The 22,545-nt window shown below is 40.4% G+C and overlaps 1 protein-coding gene across 3 annotated transcripts; it reads left to right on the top strand.

Annotated features, from left to right (window-relative positions):
• Positions 1 to 1,635: 1,635 nt before the first annotated feature.
• Positions 1,636 to 21,368, top strand: CAAP1 (caspase activity and apoptosis inhibitor 1). Of its 3 annotated transcripts, XM_083816200.1 has the most exons (7): positions 1,636 to 1,871; positions 3,081 to 3,165; positions 3,241 to 3,281; positions 4,798 to 4,882; positions 5,787 to 5,862; positions 14,529 to 14,602; positions 20,276 to 21,368. In XM_083816200.1, the coding sequence occupies exons 1-7, from the start codon at positions 1,740 to 1,742 to the stop codon at positions 20,617 to 20,619; spliced, it is 837 nt and encodes a 278-aa protein (XP_083672326.1). In that variant the 5' UTR covers positions 1,636 to 1,739; the 3' UTR covers positions 20,620 to 21,368. The 3 variants fall into 3 exon arrangements, with proteins under 3 accessions (XP_083672326.1, XP_083672327.1, XP_083672325.1); XM_083816201.1 differs by lacking the exon at positions 3,241 to 3,281 and having other exon boundaries at positions 1,638 to 1,871; positions 3,081 to 3,182; XM_083816199.1 differs by having other exon boundaries at positions 1,660 to 1,871; positions 3,081 to 3,281.
• Positions 21,369 to 22,545: the final 1,177 nt, after the last annotated feature.

Here is a 22,545-nt window from a genome sequence, read left to right as displayed (position 1 = left end):
GATGGTCAATGTTCCGCATGTCTTCTAACAAAAAAAAAAAAAGTCTTAAGTTGCATTTTTAGTTAGACTAATGGATGGGAAACATGGAAAAATGGATAAGTTTATCTGGCATATGAGCTCTTCATCACAATACTTGTCTGCCTCAGCTGTGCCAGACATGAAAGGTATTGTGACCAAGAGCTTTTTTTTCCTCAATCTCCACTAAAGTATGTGAATTAGTATGTTACTTCCAGCAAACCTTGTTTGCCAGATCTATATATATACATACACAGCTCCGTAGTTGCACTCTTGTGTCATTACAGTTCTGATGGATTTTCAGATACGTATCCTCGTCAACAGCCTTGATCATGGCCTTAACCACCATTTTTCATGTTTGATCCATTGTGGGCTCAAGCGTGAGGCACTCCATGACATTATTCAGGACTTACAGTGAAATAGAAATAATAGAAAAACAAACAAAAAAAAACAAAAAACCATGACCTTCCTAGGAAACTATCCTAAGAAACTATCTTCAGGAAATATTTCTGTGAAATGATGTGCCTGTCTGTTGAATTTTGGTTGCCTAGTATACAATTGTTCTTGAAACTAGTTTTGACATAACGTGTGCTCTTTAACTGTGTTTGTACTTGTGCTATTCTAAGAAACCTATACTCATCTAACTTTTTGGTTCTGTTATTGTGGGATTACTCTGTTACTGATTACCTCTGCGTGAAAATTGTCATGAATTTCCCAGACCAAAAATGATGTTTATGTAAATAAACAAACTCTGGCAACTTCAGCAATTGGTATATTAAAAGATGATACAAAATGCACTTAGATTTAATTTGCAGGGAAATGATTTGGCATAGCAAAAAATCCTTCGTTGGGGGCTGCAGCAGTACGTATCAAGACAAATCAAGCTGCATGAAAAAGTTTGGATAGAAGGTCAGCTTCTGCTACAGCATATTGTGATACCTGGCAGTTCTGTAATTTTGCACTGTGTGAGGCAACAAAGAAATTGGGAACATTTGATTCCATCTCCACAGGAATCTTCTTTGGAGGGTGTCTCCATAGAGACATGCAGTGGTAGCTGCCAGTGGAGGCAAAGTGAAAATAGAAAAGTTACAACACCCCCAGTGCTGTTTGCTTTGTTTTAAGGCTTCACTTCAGTGAAAGGGTGTTAAAATCTATGCCCAGGAAAGGAGCAAGACAGGACCACACCGTGCAACCTCTTGAGACCAGAGGATGCTGGTGACAGGTGTGTGCCTAGCACAAAACTCAAAGCTGGCCTTCTATCTACATTGGTAACCCTCATATAACTTGTGCACTCAAAGCAGTGCTCCTGATTTGAGCTTGCTTTGTCTAAATTCACCAGGGGAAAAGCACGGTTGGGATTTTTTGAGAGCTCTTGCAAGAGAGTTTTTGCCTTCTGCCGGGGGTTAATAGCTTCCCACTAGATCCAGTCAGTCAGGGGGCTGTGCCTGGGATCCACCTGGATCCAGTCAGTCAGGGGGCCGTGCCTGGGATCCACCTGGATCCAGTCAGTCAGGGGGCCGTGCCTGGGATCCACCTGGATCCAGTCAGTCAGGGGGCAGTGCACAGAGTGCCTCCGTGGGGGACAGAACAGCGCCGGGGCCAGCGCCCGCCATTTTCCGGTGCCTGGGCGGTGTGTCGGCGGCCCGGAAGGGGCGGCCGCCCCCGGCGGGAAGCAGGCGGGGCCGCGGCCCCTTACGGCCCTTCCCGGCCCGGTAGCGGCGGCGATGGCGGGCCGAAAGTCGTCGAAGGAGAAGAAGAGGCGACGCTCCCGTTCGTGCTGCCCCGAGGGGGCCGCGGGGCCGGACGGCGGCGAGAGGAAGCGGCGGAGCGCGGAGTCTGCCCGCGGCGCCCCCGAGGTGCGGTGGCGGTGTTCTGCGCCCTGGGTGTGTTGGGAGGGGTTGGGAAGGATTGCTGCGGCCCTGTGCCCCTTTTCCCTCCTCCCCCGGTGGGAGAGGAAAGGAAGAGAAAAGGCGGGGGAGGACTCCTGGGCTGAGGTAAAAACGGCTTAACAGGTGAGGAGGGAGCTGAGGAAAAGAGAAGGGAAACAAAACAGGTAATGCAATGACACTTGCGCGCTCCCCTCCTAGGGGCATTCGAATTCCCAGCTGGTTCCTGAGCAAGAAAGGTGGCTCACCTCATATTTCACCCGTCTGCCCTTTGTGTTGCTGAGCGTGGTGTTATAGGCACAGAATACCCCATGGTTACTTTGGGTCTTTGCCTGGTGGCTGGCCCCCCAGCTCATTGCAGTGTACTCACTGGTGGGGCAAAAAGGCAGCCTTGGTGCTGCACAAATGCTCCTCGTCCACAGCTAAAGCACTGTGGTGTTACCTGCATCTGTTTTAGTCACAACTAAAACATGGCACCACGCGAGCTGCTGTGAAGAAAATTTACTCCATCCTGGCCAGACCCCGTCCAAAGCGATATGAGGCACAAGCTCAGAGATGACCCAAATCACAGTCATTCTGTGTCCTAGCCAGTTGTGGTGCTCAAATACAAAGATGACTGTGTGACACATGATCACGAGTGAATGTCTGTGTCTTCAAAACATATCTGATTTTTAATGGTTCAGTTTTTTTCTGATATGGAAGATATATTTTCTCATACGAAACTCACTTTTTTTTTTTTTTCTCAGAAAACTGTGCCACATGGAATTGTGTGTGAATTTCTTTCTTAGCAAGGTAGTTGTAGGTTATCGACTTGGTCGTTTAATTGCAGAGGAAATCAGATAAATGGATTTATTCTGCCTTAAAGCATGCTTTGATGTAGAAGCAGCAGCAAGGTATCTTAAGATAATACTTTCCAGTTAATATTGAAAAATACTTTTTGTCTCTTGAAAGTTTTAAAATTTCTCTTAGCATAAAAATGATTTCAGTAACCAAAAACATAACTTTTGTGATGCGGTTACCCTGTAAGCTAAAACAATATTTGGAAGTTCAGAAATCTATTTTAAGACGTCCCTTGCAATTGTGAGGGAAAAGCTATTGCTATCACAGATGAGGTGTTAAGTTTCCTTCTTTTGTAGTTCAATAGAAAATGAAAATTCTACTTGCCTTCTTGATGTTTAGGAAGAAAAATGCAATGTGCCATCTGGAGAAAAAGTGGAAGAAGCTGAACAACCCAGTGATGTAGAGGAAGGAGGATTAGATCTCAGTGTGTCACTCAAACCGGTTAGTTTCTACATCGCGGACAAAAAAGAAATGCTTCAACAGTGTTTCTGTGTCATAGGGGAGAAGAAACTACAGAAGATGCTGCCTGATATTTTAAAGGTACTGAAATACAGTTACTTGTATGCTTTCTACAAGCTTGAATGCTTGCATAACAAAACACATCTCTCAAGTCTAGTGGACTTCCCATCTTAAAAACTGTGTGTTTTTCTTAAATGAAGAAAGGTAAAGTCTCTGAAAGTGAGACACTTAAGATTTGATACAGTTATTTCATCCTACTCCATTTTCCACAGCTCCGCTGCAGCTGAATGCAGGCTAATTATTTTTGCACTGTCTATCCGCACTGGTTATTCTTAATGTAAAAGGAGTTTCTAATTGCAGGGAGTGAATTCAGTAGTGTTGTTCAGTAACAAGTTTGCTGATTTGTTAATAAAAGTCTGACTTCTATTTATGTGTTATCTAAATGTCTTTATAAGTTATTAATGTCTGAGATGAGGCCATAAAGCCCCTTCTTGATAAACAGCTTCTGGAAGCCGTTATTGCTCTGGAATTTAATAGTAGTGTCTCTAGAGTTTTACTGACCTAAAACATGCTTTTTGAGTGTTGCGAACAGCAGGACTTGGTGAAAATAGGTGAACAGTCTATGCGGGGGAAGAGGCTTCCGGTGAAATGCCATTTGTGCAGTGTTTGTTAATTAGTAGTTTTTCAATTTCTGTCTTAAATTTTATCTAAATCTGTGAGACAGGTTACAACTGAGGTGAGACTTACTCATTTTAAACTCCTATTGAATTGCTTACAGTCTCACCCATTTCTCATCTCTGGAAGAAGAAAAGAGGTCTAGAATGGCTGGAGGCAAAGGCATAAATGAATTGGAAGTCAGTTGTCTAGTGGTGTAGAACCAAGCCTGCAGTAGGATGGTGAATATTACAGTATGCTCAACACTTAATAATTTTGGTACATGTAAGTGTACATAGCTTATTTATGAGTGTGAAATTATCACTGTTTCACCAAGAGCATACCCAGAAGTACAAGAGATGTGAAACTAGCTGGACTCAGTGTGTGGTATGTATCAAACATGAGAAGTGGATCACAGATTACATGTTTCTTACAGTTTCTTTATTAGGGCGTGCAATATGATGTATGATTCCTGTTTGTGCTTTTTTGATACTTTTGTTCACTTTGTTTCATGAACTTGGGTTCAACAATTGGCTTTGGTCTTTGCAGACTTAATTATGTAATTCACCTGCTCCTGAGTGATGGAAAATTAGGAGTGATCTGGGCTGCTGTTGTTTTACTGTTTCATGCTTTACACCTGCACTCTGTTATTTCTACAGCTCAGTGTCACAACAGCAGTGAAAGCTCTCAGGCAAAGATCAAGTAACTGATACTGTGTATTGCTTAATTTTGAAAACAACACCACCAAAACAAACATAAAAATATTTTTGGTGGTTGTCACGCCTACCTAATGTTCTTTGATAGTTGCATCAATGCAGATCAGAATAGAGAAAGGACTTGCAATCTGAGTTTCTCATTAGGGCTGGAGAACTACTTAGCTTTCATAATTATTCTGTCCTCAGAAATCTTAGTGGCTTGTGGTCTGTGTTATCTGTCTTCTTAGAACTGTTCCATGGATGAAATCAAAAGGCTTTGCTTGGAGCAGTTGGAGCTGTTATCTGAAAAAAAACTTTTGAAGATACTTGAAGGTATGAATGCAACTTTTAGGCACCACTGTACACAGAGAGAATAAGGAAAACAAAAGTAGTCTGCATTAAACTGCGCCTGTGTTTCCAGGTACTGACACGTATATGTATATATATGCTGGTCTTGATCTTTTAATCTTGGGTGAAATCATCCAGTAATCCTGAAGGTATTAGGGATACATTCAGATCACAGTCGTATTAGCTTCCTTTCCCTAGTACTCAAACTAAGAACAAAGCTTTTGACTTGAGGGGTAGTAAAACAAAAGCAGGAATTTAGAAGCATTGTTTGAAATCTATTGCTTTAGTTAAATTGGCATTCAGTTGCCTCCTGGTTCTCTGGAGGGGAAACCAGATATACTGCAATACCAGTTCAATTGTATTAACAATTGCACTGGAACATTCAGTGTAGTTAAAGGATTCTTAGTGCATGCCTTTGCTCTGCTGAGACACACAATACATATACTTTGATTAAGGATGTGATATTCCAGCATATCAGGATTTTATTGAACTTCCACTTGGTGTTTAAGGGCCGTAGAATTCATTTGTAAACAAATTGCCGTCTTCTCAATTAAGTGGTGCCCTTTGAATCTTGAGTGGTAGAGAGTACCTCCTATTACTTGTCTCCTGTGCCTTATTTTTAGTGCCTGTAATATTGTAGTAGCAGTATTTATTCTCTGTTTTTCCATAATACAGTGTAACTGAAAAATGGCAACCATGTGGCTAGCAGGCATCTCATGAATAAGCTTTTTGTTTCTGTGTTAAGTCTGATTTTTAGAATGTCTGTTTCAGCTGGGGAGAAAACCCTTTTCTGATCTCATTAGAGTTAATCATTAAAAGTAAGGCTAACTATGTAGCATTAATTGTACTAGGTGCCTAAATTTGCACGTTTGAAATTGTGTATATCTAGGCAAGAGTGGAGCTGATTCTGATACTGACGAGGATGGAGATGGAGGAGACAAGACTGGAGGTGAATCAGTCAGTCAGTGAGTAAAAGAAAACAGTTCAAAGCTTAATTTTAAAATACTGAATGATACTGGAATTTTTCACGAGAAATGATTAACTGTAGCATTGAAAGACCCAACTGCTATATCCTTAATTATTATTATTTTTTTTTTTTGGTAGAATGACAATGAGCTGTTACTGCTAGGAAGCATTGCACTTATAGACATGGCCTAGTTATTTGATAACATCAGATGTTTCATAAGCACATCACTGAGATTTACACTGGCATTGTTATCCATCAGTTAACTTGTGATAATTGAACATATGCACAGTCCTAGCCTGCAGCCAAAAGTGATTTAGGTTAATCCTCTTCAGTTGAACTAGAGCAGGTTGAATAAAACCCTTCCCAGTGAAATCCATGAACTTGGTAAAGAGTGTTTTGAGTTCAGCTGAGATGTATCGTGTTCCTTGCATCCTTGTTTCTGGTCCATCATTCCTGTCCCAGCTGAAGCAGCGCTGACACTTGCCTGTTCCCATCTTCCCTACTGGGGATGTTATATTAATGTCTAGAGTTTGAAGTACAGAGGTTTCTAGTTGCTCGTTATTAGGCTGACATCTGTCAGTTCTGCAAAGGCCAACATTTTTAACCTTTTCTTAAAATACTTTCTTTTTTTAAAAAAAGAGAGACAATTTTTGTGTAGTGTATTATTAAGTCACTCCTTTAATAAAGACAGTCCCTACAGAAGTAGTTGAGGGGGAAAAGAATGTTAATAGTTATCACCCAAAATGTGTCAAATTTTGAGTCTAAATGTGTTTGTAGTAAACAAAAGGCATGTAGGAAAGCCAAAAGCTTTTCTGGTTTGGTTGCTGACCCATCTGCAGCTGGCCCACAGATTCAGTGCATAAACTTAACGAGCCTTTTGAGACATAGTGGCCTTACACGAGTGTTGGGCTGATTAAGGTATCTGTTAGCTGCTAGTTTGGCAAGTTCATCTAGATTTACTAAACAGGAAGAGAGAGGTGGGAAAGATAATGACGGTAATCCAAATTTTGCGTGCTGGTCAGTATCTTTGATTTAATGGAGACATCATTTCTTTGGCTCAGAACAAGTTATGAAATTATTGAATGAAGTAATTTTCTTTGATCACATCTCATCATATACCAGGTTTGTGAAAAAACAAATATTCTAGAAAGTGGAGTGATAATGTTTCTGCTCGAGGGTAGGAAGGCTCTGCAGGAGGATCTGGATAGGCTGGACTGATGGGCTGAGGCCAGCTGTATGAAGTTCAACAAGGCCAAGTGCTGGGTCCTGCACCTGGGGCACAACAACCCCAAGCAGCGCTACAGGCTGGGAGATGAGTGGTTGGAAAGCTGCCTGGCGGAGAAGGACCTGGGAGTACTGGTTGATAGTCAGCTGAATATGAGCCAGCAGTGTGCCCAGGTGGCCAAGAAGGCCAACAGCATCCTGGCTTGCATAAGAAGCAGCGTGGCCAGCAGGTCTAGGGAAGTGATTGTTCCCCTGTACTCGGCTCTGGTGAGGCCGCACCTCGAGTACTGTGTTCAGTTTTGGGCCCCTTGCTACAAGAAGAACACGGAGGTGCTCAAGCGAGTCCAGAGAAGGGCAACGAAGCTGGTGAGGGGTCTGGAGAACAAGTCTTACGAGGAGCAGCTGAGGGAGCTGGGGTTGTTCAGTCTGGAAAAGAGGAGGCTCGGGGGCGACCTTATTGCACTCTACAGGTACCTTAAAGGAGGCTGTAGCGAGGTGGGGGTTGGTCTATTCTCCCACGTGCCTGGTGACAGGACGAGGGGGAATGGGCTAAAGTTGCACCAGGGGAGGTTTAGGTTGGATATTAGGAAGAACTTCTTTACTGAAAGGGTTGTTAGGCATTGGAATGGGCTGCCCAGGGAGGTGGTTGAGTCACCATCCCTGGAGGTCTTTAAAAGACGTTTAGATGTAGGACTTAGTGGTATGGTTTAGTGGAGGGCTTGTTAGTGTTAGGGCAGAGGTAGGACTCGGTGATCTTGGAGGTCTCTTCCAACCTAGATGATTCTGTGATTCTGTTTCAGTTTTTCTCACGTGATACAGGTTTGATGCCCTGTGACACTTTTTTTTCTTGGGTTCCATTTGGAACTGGTTTGTGACTGTATTCCCCCCTTTGCTTTCTTTCATGGTCTGTGAATGGTGTCAGTACACACCTTTATGTAAACTAATTTTATCTTTTGATCTTTACCCTCTGCTGGCTATTTAAAATATAAAATAACAATATAAAATACTCTTCATATAAATGAGTCCCTTTGATGATTGATAGTTTGCAAGTGAACTTCTGAATTAAATGAGAAGAAAGCCTTGTTTGCTAAGGAAACCATCAGAAATGTCCCAGGACTTTGTCTAGAGGAATTTTATGATTTTTTAAAAGATCTAATTCAAAAGATGTTTACTACTGCAAAATACATGTAATATTTCACATCTTAAGGAGGTATGGGAGTTTCAATGCTGCTAGATTTCAGGAAGGCAATTCTGTGATTTCAGGGTGTTTCAGAGCTACAGTTTATACATGTATTTTAACCAAAAACAGAAGTACTGAGTTTTTTTCCTAAAAGTTCAGCTCTGAAAAATTTTCAGCTGTTTCCATTGCCACTTAAAGTGCTCCATTATTTTGTTGCCAGCTTCTTCAGAGTTAAATGCTATAAATTCTGAAATAAGCATGCAGTATCAGGGCCAATGTTTAAGAAAAACTGGAAAAGGCTCCTATAATAGATGGGCTTGATTATTTGTGAGCTCTGTATAGATATTTTACTGCAATTTTCAGATATCTGTTTGTGTTAGTCTGCAATGGAATACCATTAAAACAAGAAAATTGATATATATTAAGTTTTCCAACTAAATGGTAGACATTTAATTGAAAGGATTTAGACAATTAATGTCCTGAAAAAACAGGTGGGCATTCTCATCTCACTGATAAGCTATCAGCAGGTTCTTAAGCTATTTCTTTCATGTTCCCTGCAGTAGTAATAAAACATGTATTAAAAGAAGGAACATGCTATTATAATTTACAGTGATCATATGTTCACATGTATAATGTGAGCAAATGACTTCTTGCTTTGAAAATTTAATATGCATGAAAGCAAGGGATTTTAAATTTATATTTAAATTGCCTTACTTTTAGATTAACATATCTTCTGCTCCCCTTAATTGGAGACATGATTTTGTGCTGCCCTTTCTTAAACCTGTACCTCAGTATAGATAATTTGTAAAAATATTTCCTGTAAATAAATGAAGGTTAACAATCTGAGAATGAAATTGAATCGTGAACTGAACTGCATCTGCTTGGCCACAAGATGGTGCAGAAAGCCTGCCTATTAAATGAAATGGTGATTAGGTCACCGGTAATACAGTCCAATCCAGCCAATTCTGAAAAAAGCTTCAGCAAAATATAAAATGTTCTGTAAAAGTACTTCAGGCATCCAATAAATTTTTTTTTTGACAGTGGGTAGTCTTTGTAAGAATGTTTCTACCATAATCAGTGATACTGTCAAGACAACATGAAGAAACTTTACAATAACTTTTGATGTGTGAATTCCAATTCAGAGTTTATTTTTATGTAGCTGTTAAAACGGATATATGTAACTTCACAGCCATTTCTTTGAACCATAGAAGTCGATGAGTTTTCTGTCAAATGAGTGATTTTAATCCTTGATGAAATATGGCTTCAGAGCTCCTTGTGGTATCAAGGATGTGAAACTTCTTCTCTTCTTTCCTCATGAAAATTCTTGTGCAAGGTCAGACAGTAACACGTTGCTAAAAGACATGGTGCTGTCCAGTGCAGAGGTGACTACTCAGTTGAAAAGGATGAAGAATGTGTGTGGGGGGAGGGTGGGGTGTGAGGAGCCTAAGCAGCTTTTGTACTTTGTGATAAGCAGGTGATATGGGGGTGTCACAACCTTACTTTGGTCAAGAGTTCAGTGACTAAATAAAAGAAAAAATGCTGAAAAAAAAAAAGATGCCTCCAGTGGCTGGCCTGTGGCAGTTGGTTGGCCAGTAGCTGGTCCACGGTCCCCGTGTCTCTGTAGCTGCTGACGCTAAGGTGTGCAAGTCTGCAAGGTTTGCAGCCCCACTCCAGCTGCTTGCTCTGACCTCCTTGTGTACACACAGACCTTTCCAGTAGCTGGTCCAGATCTCTGGTGTCCCCAGTAGCTGACTCCTAGACTCTTTATCTGCTGGGGAACTAGCAGAGCCGTGGTCCCTTGATTCAAGTACTTGCAGACCCTGGTCTCTCTGGAATTTGGCCTCTAATTTTGCAGTCTCTTTGGTACCTGACTCTCAAACATCTCATCCTACTTAATAGGTAGATTCGCCTGATGTTTGCTGTAGAACTGATGCATGACACTGAACTTTCCTGAGGAGGTGTGCACATTTCCCATTCTGTTTATTTTCTGGCAGCACAGTATCGCAGGCCCCTGCCACCTGTGGTCCTCTTTGCAGCTGCTGGCTCTTAGACACACGCAGACCCGTCATTTGGAAGAATGGTTAGCTATGGAGTTCCACAAGAAGGCAGGGCAGACTGGTGACCGGGTGCAGGGCTTTGCAAGACAAGCGTACTGACCAGCAACCTGTTTATGTTCATCTGACTGATTTTATCTTATTTTCTCTCTATTTTCCCTATGCTTGTTCTTCACCAATCTACGTAAGTCTATGCCTTTTAGCATCCTTGGTCCTTCCTCTAAACATCTGATAATGCCCTTCATAGTCCCACAGTCCCCTTAAACACATCCCCAAGTAAGTTATACACAATCCTGAAGTCTTCTTCCCCAGCATCCCATAAGGAGCCCCGTGCTGGTGTCGGTAGTAACTCCCTTCAGTCTGTAAGGTGACTTCTCTAGCTGACTGCCCTTATTCAGTTTCTTTCCTGGCAAACAGGCTGCTGCTTTCCTTTGACAGCCCTTGGAGCAACTTGGACTGGGTGATCCCCCTGTGCTGATAAGGTTAATAACTTCCTTCTCCTCCCCAGATCTTTAAAAGCACAGACAGGAGAACACAATCAACAATTGAGTATGATGAGCCTCAGCTTCGGCTCAGCAGGTGACAGGAGAACAAACCTGAAATTTCTGGGAAGGTGTGCTGTGATAGCATTGTGGGCAGGTTTAACTGGTGTTCTGTGCTGACGTCTGGCCTAACCCCTCTCAATAATAGAGTGAAGATGGGAGGGGAAATGTTACTCACCAGGAGTTTCACAGATTCACAGATTCACAGATTTCTCTAGGTTGGAAGAGACCTCAAGATCATCGAGTCCAACCTCCGACCTAACACTAAGTACTCCACTAAACCATATCCCTAAGCTCTACATCTAAACGTCTTTTAAAGACCTCCAGGGATGGTGACTCAACCACCTCCCTGGGCAGCCCATTCCAATGCTTAATAACCCTTTCGGTAAAGAAGTACTTCCTAACATCCAACCTAAAACTCCCCTGTCGCAACTTTAGCCCATTCCTCCTCGTCCTGTCACTAGGCACGTGGGAGAATAGACCAACCCCCACCTCTCTACAGCCTCCTTTCAGGTAACTGTAGAGAGCGATGAGGTCGCCCCTGAGCCTCCTCTTCTCCAGGCTGAACAAGCCCAGCTCCCTCAGCCGCTCCTCGTAAGACTTGTTCTCCAGACCCCTCACAAGCTTGGTCGCTCTTCTCTGGACTCGCTCGAGCACGTCCATGTCCTTCCTGTAGCGAGGGGCCCAAAACTGAACACAGTACTAGAGGTGCGGCCTCACCAGAGCCGAGTACAGGGGCACAATCACTTCCCTCGACCTGCTGGCCACACTGTTTCTTATACAGGCCAGGATGCCGTTGGCCTTCTTGGCCACCTGGGCACACTGCTGGCTCATATTCAGCCGACTATCAACCAATACTCCCAGGTCCTTCTCGGCCAGGCAGCTTTCCAGCCACTCATCTCCCAGCCTGTAGCTCTGCTTGGGGTTGTTGCAGCCCAGGTGCAGGACCCGGCACTTGGCCTTGTTGAACTTCATGCAGTTGACCTCAGCCCATCGCTCCAGCCTATCCAGATCCTCCTGCAGAGCCTTCCTGCCCTCGAGCAGATCGACACACGCACTTAGCTTGGTGTCATCTGCAAACTTACTGAGGGTGCACTGGACGCCCTCATCCAGATCATCAATAAAGATATTAAAGAGGACCGGCCCCAGTACCGAGCCCTGGGGGACTCCACTAGTGACCGGCCTCCAACCAGATTTGACTCCATTCACCACAACTCTCTGGGCCCGGCCATCCAGCCAGTTTCTAACCCAGCGAAGCGTACGCCAGTCCAAGCCCCAAGCAGCCAGTTTCTTGAGGAGAATGTTGTGGGGAACGGTGTCAAAAGCCTTACTGAGGTCAAGGTAGACCACGTCCACAGCCTTTCCCTCATCCACCAAGCGCGTCACTTGGTCATAGAAGGAGATCAGGTTCGTCAAGCAGGACCTGCCTTTCATAAACCCATGCTGACTGGGCCTGATCGCCTGCTTGCCCTGCAAGTGCCGCGTGATGACCCTCAAGATAATCTGCTCCATGAGCTTCCCCGGCACTGAGGTCAAACTGACAGGCCTATAGTTCCCCGGGTCTGCCCTCCGGCCCTTCTTATAGATGGGCGTCACATTGGCTAGCCGCCAGTCAACCGGGACCTCCCCCGATAGCCAGGACTGCCGATAAATGATGGAAAGAGTTGTGACACTGCTTTGAAATGTAGGACCATACAAGCTTTGGTTCTGAGCTGCTGCCTGGACCTGACACTGGGTGGTGACAGGGAGGATGGTTGGGGCTAGATGATCTTTCAGGGCCCTTCCAACCCAAACCATTCTGTGATTTCCCCCACACTAGGCTCCACAGGCTCACGGGACTGGTAATTGTGATGGGTCTCAGTTACTCTAAATGTATGTGCGTGTGTGCACAAAACTTTTCCTTGCTGCTTACCCTTTGCTGCTCCACTTAATAAACGGTAATGTCATGTTGTTACACTGAGAAGTCTGAGACTCTGGTTAACATGTCTAAACTGTCACATAGAGCAAAACTAATTTATTTGTAGCATTCCTTGGCTTATTTTACATCTAGCGTGTGAGGGCTGTAATCAATCTTGCAACACCTGTGGCCTTTGTGGTACAAGATTGATGACTCAAATAGAAAATAAATGAGCAACTATTTGTGAAGAGGCAAAGTTTAAATGATTTTGTGAAGGGGTTAGTGAGTATACACAACTTCCTGTTCAGCATACCTATTTGAACATCTAGTTTGCATTCAGTCCTGCCTGGGAATGGAAAGTCTATCAGAAATGAAAGGATTGGGAAAATACTTCTTGAGTTGACTAAGCAGGAAGGCAAACTTTAAGGATACACACTACTGAGATGTTTTGAGAAAAATGCATCATGGTAAATAATCTATTCATATTTTAGTATAACAATGTTGAGCAGTAAATTTATTTTGGGGGTTCCTTACTTAAAGTGAAGAACACTTAAAATCTTTCTTCATGTGTTGTGTAACTGTTTTCTGTGGGCACGTTCTCCTTAATTATTGCACTATTCCATACACATTTATGTTGCATTGGATGCAAACATGGGAGAAACACAGAGTCAATTGATTTGTAACCTCTACTACCATAGGAAAGGAAATAGCCATCAAAATAACTCCATCTCTCAGACCAAGTTGTCAAGAAGTATTATGGTGTTCTCTCTCATGACATGGTCATTGGACACCTGGAAAAAAAACACACACCAAACATCTCTGAGAGCCTAGAGAAAATGGATCTGTATTCAATTACAGAAAAGCCCTTCAGGCCATTACTGAAAAACAAGTTGTTAAAATCATTACATTTAAATCTGTGATACCAAAATCTTGCTATCGTTTTTATAGCTCTGTTTAGCTCCAACAGGCAGGGTTGGTTGCATGTTAACTCATAAGAAATCAATGCCACAATAACGTTCTGGGTAGGAAATTGGCAATTCTACTGTCAAAATGCTTGCTAAACATGGTAATTGAAGTTTTTCTGTGATTCTAGGTCCTTCTGTGAGGACTATCCTTTATTTGCCCTGTATATTTCACAGTATTTTCACGATTTGTCCAAGTAGTGTGTACAAAATGTGTGAAGGACATGAACATTTCACAGAAGTATCTTTTCCTTATCCCTTGCATAAAACAGGTGAAACCTTAGAGGTCAAGGGTAGAAATCTTTAAATTGAAGAAATAAACATGGATATTGAATACAACTTAAAGGTTAAGTTACATCTCCTTTTAAAAAGCAGCCCTTAGTGAAAATGTGAGATTGTGATGTAGAAAACGTGAATGGTGGTAGGGTGACAATAACTTCATGAAAATAGCTTCTTAATTTCAAAAGGAAGGAGTAAATAGTATTTGAATGCAACCGAAACAGTAGTTTTTAAAAATATTTAACTCTGTGACAATTTATTCTGAGCTTTAGAGACAAGCTTCTAGGGAGAGCTTTTAGGGGGAGCCTATCAGTGAGCATTGGTATTCTGAGGAGTGTATTGAAATAATTACTTCATCCTTGCAGGTTACGAGGGAAAGCAAAGAAAAGCTCGTTCTCAAATGCTTAGAGATAGCACATTCCTATTGCCCTACCACCACATAATTTCTTTTTAGTTAATGTTTCTTTGAAAAATCCTCTTAAGTTGTAAAAGATGTAGATTAAAATGTGGTGTCATTTGTTTCCAGGCAGGACAACAGTATAGACTCTACTTCTTCCTTAAGAGACGACAACAAACTGGAAGGTCAGGAATCAAAACAAGGTATGTAAGTGGAGAAAGCTGAAACTTTGCTCTCTTGATCATAGAAACATGGAATGGTTTGGGTTGGAAAGGACCTTAAAGATCATCTAATTCTGACCCCCTTGCCGTGAGCAAGGACACCTCCCACTAGAATGATGTTGAACAGTGACTAGTTCAAGATAACTACTAACTCTTGAGCCGTATCTGTAATCACAGAGATGCATCTTCAGAGAAATCACTTGGTGAACGGTTTCAACCTCTCCCTTGGGCCCAATTCCACAAAAGGAGAAAGGAACACTGAAGAAGACATTGTAGGAAATTTGGCTTCTCAGCACTTTAAGTCCGGAGGCTTTTGTGGCTAGAAGCAAACTGTAGCTCTTCAGAGTTTGGTAATTTAGCTTCCAGAACATGACTGAATGATCTTGCAAGGTTCATTTGGCTTTTCTCTTCTAGGTTATCAGCTGAAGAGGAACTTCAGTTATTTCAGTATCTTGATCTGTAGGTGATTGCTAGTACTGCCATTGCCGTTTGCTGAATTCTCTGAGAGTCAGTTTTACTTTGTGTTGAAATGATCATAAGAGTACTCTGTTTTGACATTCATGGAAATCCACTATAATAAGTGTTTGCCAAAGAACTGCTTGTAATTTAATCTTTGTATTCAGTCTTGGTATATGATAGGTTGTTTTGATTGTGCAGAGCTGAGGTCTCTGGGAATGGTGCTTAACACCCACTACTGCTGATGACTGGTGCATTTTACAGTGTAAAAGTAGAGTAGAAGTACTCAACTCTTCGGATCTCTGAGAGGGAAAGTTTTGTCTTGTGTATTTTTTCTTTTTAAATGCAAAGTGCAATAGGTGAGATATTCAGGTATTAAAATGACTGGAAGAATAGAAAAAACAAAAGTTGGCAAGTTAATGGTACTCATTTGAGTAACTGTTGTGTAAGGGAGTAACTGTTGTGCTGCTTTACCAGCAGCAGTATTTGTTTTATTCCAGTTGTTAAAACAACACCATATAATGACTGTCAGTATTATTTTGTAGATGAAGCACCAAATTGTAGGTGTTTCTGTCTGTCTGTTTATTTTCATTTGGACTATGTCTATTTAGTAACATCAGAAATAGCTTTTCCAATCAGAGAATGTTGCAGTTTTTTATAAGCTGTATTTCTCTTCTGTGAAGATCTAGCATTATGGGCTTCCTGCAACTCCTGTTTTACAATTCAGAATGCTGTCTTTAAAGATATCCCCTGTAAGAACTCTATGAAGGGTGTTTTTTTTTTTTTTTAGAGGTAATTAGTGAGGGGAATTAAATGGAGAAGGGAATTATGATAACATGATAACTTTTAGGAGCAGATTGCTGTGACTTGTGAGTAATGCTGTAAGTGTTCCCTGCTGTACTATATAGAGTAACCGTAGACCAGACAGATTTCCTGCAGATCTCTTCCACTTTTGTATTATCGAAGGGAATTGATGACTGTTGCAGGTGATTCCTTCACTGTTGTTTTTTATGACTTTATCAACCAGAGTATCATGATGGCTTAGGGCTATAACAGTGACTTCACTCAAGATAAAAGCTTTAAAGAGTTTATGAGAATATCAATAGAAGTGATAAAATGTAATTCTAATCGTTCTTCTTCAGCTTATGATGCTGTGGGAAAAAACAGATTGAGGGGTTAAACAAAAGGGCCTAAAAAAAACCCAGACAAATAAAACATGTTAGAATGAATTTCACAAATATAGCTGAAGGAAAAAGTAAAAGTTATCAGATCGAAAAAGGTGATGAGAAATGCCAAACATGAGCTTTATTACTGGGTAAAATTAAAAGTAAAAAAAAGAGGGAAATGCAGCCCACCAGCTAATTAAACAACATTTGTAGGCAAATAGGCGTGTATGAATATTGTGTATTATGCAGTTTCGGAAGGCCCAAATTCTGAATGGAACCCAAGGCTGCTTTAAATGACTTGTTTGTTTAATATCTGACCAGTACCTCACAGAGTTTTGCGATGGGTTGACCCCAGCTATCAGCTAAACACCACAGAGCAGCTCAATTACTCCTCCCCCAGTGGTGCAGGGGAGAGAATTGGAAGAGCAAAAGCAAGAAAAACTCTTGGGTCAAGATAAAGACATTTTAATATGTAAAGGAAAGCTGCATGCTCAAGGAATGCAAAATAAGGAATTTATTCACTACTTCCCATTGGCAGGCAGATTTTTAGCCATGTCCTAGAAAGCAGAGCCTCAGCTGCTGGAGAAAACAAATAACCATTTGTCTATAACTGTGCAGATCACCCTTTCCTCCTTCTTTTCTCCAACTTCTATTGCTGAGCATGACGTCATATTATATGGAATATCCCTTTGGTCAATTTGGGTCAGCTGCCTTGGCTCTATCTATTTCCCAGCCTCTTGCCTATCCCTAACCAATTGCTGTGGGGTCAGAGTGAGAAGCAGAGAAAGCCTTAGCAAGCACTTTTTAGCAGTAGTCAAGACAATGGTGTGTTATCAACATACTTCTGATATCAAATCCAAAACATAACACCATTGGGGCATCTGTGAAGAAAATTGACACCTGTCCAGCCAGACCCAGTACAAAGTCAGTTTACCTTTGGCAGTGAATTAGGTAATATGAATATATTCAGGAGGTAACTTTCAGGTATTGAATTAGGATCCATTGATGCACCTGGTTTTTCATCCATGGAAATGCTGTTCAGATGAGCAGCATATCAGGTAAATACTGACTGATGCAAGACAGAAGAATTTCCATTTCCTTATCCTGTTGATTCTCATTACTTCTGATCTTTCACGTATTTTGTATCTTGCAGGGTAGAGTTGAGAAGATAGTGTACAAAGTTGATTTTTTTAGTATAAGAAATGGGGCAGACCGCATCTGAAATTGAAATACTAACCTTGAAGCTACTGTTACAGTAGAAACATGGCAAAACCACTTAGGACTGAAGAAGGCTGTGGTATGCACATCTCATATGAGTACTTTTTACACACTGCTGTGAGGATTTTGTATAGCTTCAGAATCATTTGTGCTTTAGGCTTCTAAATTGTAGCTTATTTTACAAAAATCGAAGACCAAAAATTCTATGTAAACTTTATTTATGTGGCTAATCCTGCATTTTCCAGAGCTGGATACTTTCTTAACAGCTTTGATGAGGATGTTGGAGATGCTGCATACATTAGCTGTGTATTTGCCACATCTGATGTATTCTGAAGCATGGTGGGCAGTTTTTGCAGTTGTGTACTGTAAACAGTGTTATGAGGTGCTGGAGGGTCGTGGCTGATGATGGTGCAACACCCTGAATCAGGAGTGAATTCTCAGGCAGGGTAATATGCTGTATTCCAAAACAGGGACTTAAACGTTATCCTAAGTCATAGTCTATCAGGAGTAAGGAACTGAGTATATTTTTAAAAATATACAGATATTTAAAAAAAAATCTTCAGTACTGAATGAATAAAACCCTTCAAGTTACGTGAAAAAAAGGTTTCTCTGCTTCTTTCCCCCCCATTTTTTTTAAAGCATGGAAAATGCATTTATTCCTTACTTAGTATTCAGTATTGATTTTTTTCATGCCCTCAGGATAGCAGGAATGTCATAAAAGCCAAGAAAAATAGCTTTTCCAAAGGTTTTTCTTCTCTGCTTCATCCTTGTGTTTTCAAGAGCAGTCTCATGTTTTCTTTGCTGTATTTTAAAATATTTTCTATACAGTAAAAGACACTGAAACATTAACAGCACAAAACAAAGACTTCTAAAAATAACCTTTCAAAGATTCTTTACCCTTTTTTGAAAGAGGAGATAATTGTTCATATTGGAATTAAAACCCAAGTCCTCAAAGGAGCATGGAGAACTATCAACAAAGTTATTTCCAGAATTTTTGTAACAATAAAACAGTAAATGTGAGCATCTTGAGTAAAAAAGCCAATGATAGGAAGATAATTAAAGATACCTAAAGTCATAGGTCCGTGCTTTGTTAGACTACATTATCCATGCTTTTTAATAATCTGAACCTTAGTAGGCTTCTCAGTGCCTGATGTTCAAAGATAGCAGTCACAGAGGAAGTGCTTGGGTTTCCAGTATATCAGTTGTTTAGTTGTTGAAAGCAATACTTGCAAATCAGTGATGCTTCTAGCCCTGCAGATCAGTGATTCAGGAACTAAAACTGTCGATAGATGAAACTAGCAATTGTACCCCCACCCCCCAAAACAAACAAACAAACAAAAAACAACAAAACAGAGTTCAGTGAAAGAGAACCTTCTAAAGCCAGACATGAAAATATTGATTTTAATAATCAGAGTTGCAGAATGGTTTAAGTTAGAAGGGACCTTTGATGTCATCTAACCCAATCCCCGTACTCAAGCAGGGGCAGCAAGAGCAGGCTGCTAAGGATTCTATGCAGCTGTGTCTTGAGTGTCTCCAAGGATGGAGACTCCACTGCCTTTCTGGACAATCTGTGCCAGTGTTTGACAACCCTCATGGTGTGTTTAAAAAAAAAAAAAAAGTATTTTCCTATTTTCAGATGAAATTTCACGTTTTAATTTTTTTCCATTGTTGCTAACATTGTCAAGAGTGCACTGCTGAGCCTGGCTTGCTTGCCTTCATGGTTTTCCATATTGTTAAAGGGGAATTAGATAAATTAAAAACAAAAAACAGGTTTGCAGTACTGTCTTGATATTTATTAAATATTTTTTTGTATATAGAGGATCATTATGGCTTATAGTAGCTTACATAGGAATGGAAACTTTCTTCAAATACTAATGATAATTATACTTATTTCAAAAATACAGGTCTTTAATTGTAAGCTCTCAATATTAATTAACAAGGAACACAGCGGTACTTCTGCACAGTGGTGCAACCAAAAGCAATTATAAAGCCTTTAAAGTCAGTAACTTTATCATCATTTGGTTATAAATTCTTCATTTGAAGCAATGAATGGTAAGTTTCCAAAGGTACAAAGGTTGGGAATGCACTAATAATTTCTGAGGCCAAGGTGTCAAAAGCAATAGTCTCCCTACAGCCAAATTGTAAGATGGTTACTTGAGCTCTGACAGGGTTTGGCTTTTATCTTATAGCACTGCCTCATCTAATTGCTCTTCTTTGTAAACTCCCAACTTTTTGCCAGCATTAAAAGCCAATACCGTAACTTTCGCTGTTTTTACTGACGTGAGTTAAAGATTTCTGAAATAGTTGTGTGATAGATTCTGAATAGTTATACTGTAGTAGGATTTTCTATTAATCTTCAGTATTCTGCTTGACGTAGTGTCCCACTTCTTTTAAAATAAGTAAAATAGTTTTAAAGTGTTTTTAAAATTGCATTTTGAAAACTAAGCTTACTTTAAAGATAACAGTAATCAATTCTGTACTGCAGAAACTTCCTTGTGATATAAAACCTTATGGCTTTTTAATTGGGGAAAATAGATCATGTAAATCCATATGATGGAATAAATTTTCCTGGTACTACAGCTTTGCAATACTATATGTTCTTCTAAATTGGCATAAAAATGCATTAACACTTGTCTAAATTAGATCAGCCTTAAAAGATGGAGAAGAAAAAGAGGAGGAATTAGTTGTCTCAAATTCACAGATCTTTTTGCCACCCTTAATCTACAGAGAAATGCTTTAAGCAGAAGCGAATTTGTAAGTTGAAAGAAAAATTGTTCTGTTAGGTTGCTATATGATTGTTACATTTGTGTTACAGGCAAAGGAGAAGATAGCGATGTCCTCAGCATAAATGCAGATGCATATGATAGTGATATAGAAGGCCCGTGCAATGAAGACGACGGCTCGGATGTGCAAGAAAACACCATCAGAAATGGAGCCAGTCAGATAGATGACCTTCAGAAGGACATTGAGAAAAGCGTGAATGAGATACTGGGGTTGGCAGAATCTAGCCCAAAGGAGTCCAAAACGGCAAGCGTAGCTGTTCCTCCATCGGAAGGTGTTCAGCCATCAGCACAGCAGCTGGAGCTCCTGGAGCTCGAGATGAGGGCCAGAGCTATTAAGGCTCTGATGAAAGCTGGTGATGTAAAAAAACAACCCTAAGGTTGCTTAGATTAAAGCTTCAGTATGTTTTGAAGAACATTATATCTTTTCTCTTCAGCGCTAAAATATGTTTGGGTTGGGTATGACATTCCTCATTCAGACTCTTACCGTGTATCCCAACCTGCGGCTTAAGCCATTGATCATTGTTTTCATTGCCTTTGGTGTGCTGCTTCCATCGCTGGCGCAGATGGGCTGGTTCGATGCTGCGCTGAGCAGTGTCTTTGCTGCGTTATCTCCTCGAGGAGGTACAATGTACAGAGCTATGCTGTGAACCTGGTGCCTTCAGGACAGGTTAGAAAAATCAAGCTCGTTATAACCCCATGGTGAGAAATTAACCAGTTACTTTATTTATTAGCAACTTCTTAACTACTTGAGAAACTTGATTTATATACGCTTCTTTAAAAATGCCGTTTTGAAGAATTTTTTGTGGTGTGACAGCCTTCAGCATTCTGCAAGGTGCTCTGAGATGCTTATTTCTCCTTGAGGCCCAGCTCACAGCAACGTAAATGTTCTAGTTACGTTGATGGATGATTTATTTTGAGAAAGTTAAAGGCATGGTTAATTTTAAAAAAGCTAATTTGTTAGTGTTTTTTTTTTTTAATAAACAGTTAAACTGTTATTTTCAGAGAAAGTGCCTGAAAGTGACAAATACCAGGGTTTTTGTATTGCTGGTTGTCTAATTGTTACTCTCCTCCACTGTTTGTCTTCTGTGTCACAAATGAAATAAAGAAAATGGAGTTTTTTCTTGATTGTGAAGCTTTTTTTTTGTTGAATATTTGGTATAATATTTAGTACAATGTGGTAAATTAGATTACTTAGAAGTCCCTGAATGTTTAGTATTTAACTGCTTGTCATTTCATGTCCCCTGTAAATAGTATTATCGACCTAATTTCAGAGTAAATGCTTGTTAGAAAAGGCACTTATGTATAATTTTATATACAGTTTCAAAATCATAATTCTACATTTTTTCATTTTGAAGGTATTTATTTTTAAGTAATTTGTATTATAGAATGAAAACTTTTCCTCCTATCATTTCCTGAAATAATTACAAAAATTCTGATTCTGTTGAGTAGTGCTATTTTCCTACTTGACTGCTAATCAAATTCTTATTAAAATGTGTGCGTGTTTACATATAAACACAAATCAATTTTTATTACGGTATGAGGTTTGTGATTGTGGTCCTTGGTAAGAAAAATGATGTTGTAACGTGATTTTCCTTTGACTGTAACTTGGAAAGCAAAGTAGATACTTTATAATAGTGCCATAGATATTTAAGAGTAGTTTGTGGAAATTATTACAGCGTAGGTCATTCTAATGAGTACGTTCTTAACTATCCTGCAAGGTTTATAATTCTTTTCCTTTTTCCCCTCCTCCTTTCATATTTGCCTTTTCCCCTTTCCTTTCCCCCTTTCATTTTATGCTTTTTCCACTCTTTTCTCATTTTTGTTGATGGTCAAGTACACTGTCTTTACTAGCAAGTTTCTTATATATTTCTTAAAGTACAATTGATTTCCTCTAGCATCAACAGTATAGAGAGTAAAATGGTAGTAACATAATGCAGCATAAATTTGATTTTGAACTAAAACTCTCATTAAATACAGCTGAGAGAAGTATGGTTGCATTCAGTAAATGATGGCAGTAACCTGAGTAAATTATACCTGACTGTAATCACTGATTCACAGCAACATTTATCTATTATTTTTTTAGCAATCAGAGGATGTAAGTTAGGATATATATATATATATATATATATATATGCCCAGTCCAACAGATAACTGCCTCAGAATATGTGTGTGTTGTCTTCAGACGATGTCATCTAGCTGTTTGGGAAACCTGTGATTTATCTGAGGACAGAGAAACAAAAGCAGATAATGGGAGAAAGATAGTTGGGAAGACTGTGTGCTGTCTTGTTCTTCTACTGTAAAG

Source organism: Anser anser, assembly GCF_964211835.1.
Source record: "Anser anser genome assembly, chromosome: Z".
Taxonomy (NCBI): Eukaryota; Metazoa; Chordata; class Aves; order Anseriformes; family Anatidae; genus Anser; species Anser anser.
The sequence above is the reverse complement of the archived record's forward strand: the minus strand, read 5'-3'. Positions and strand labels throughout refer to the sequence as shown.

Coding starts and splice junctions, on each gene's coding strand:
- CAAP1 (XM_083816199.1), top strand. CDS start 1,740: ATGGCGGGCCGAAAGTCGTCGAAGGAGAAGAAGAGGCGACGCTCCCGT. Junction 3,282..4,797: donor TGCTGCCTGATATTTTAAAG/GTACTGAAATAC, acceptor CTGTCTTCTTAG/AACTGTTCCATGGATGAAAT. Junction 14,603..20,275: donor AGGTCAGGAATCAAAACAAG/GTATGTAAGTGG, acceptor TTTGTGTTACAG/GCAAAGGAGAAGATAGCGAT.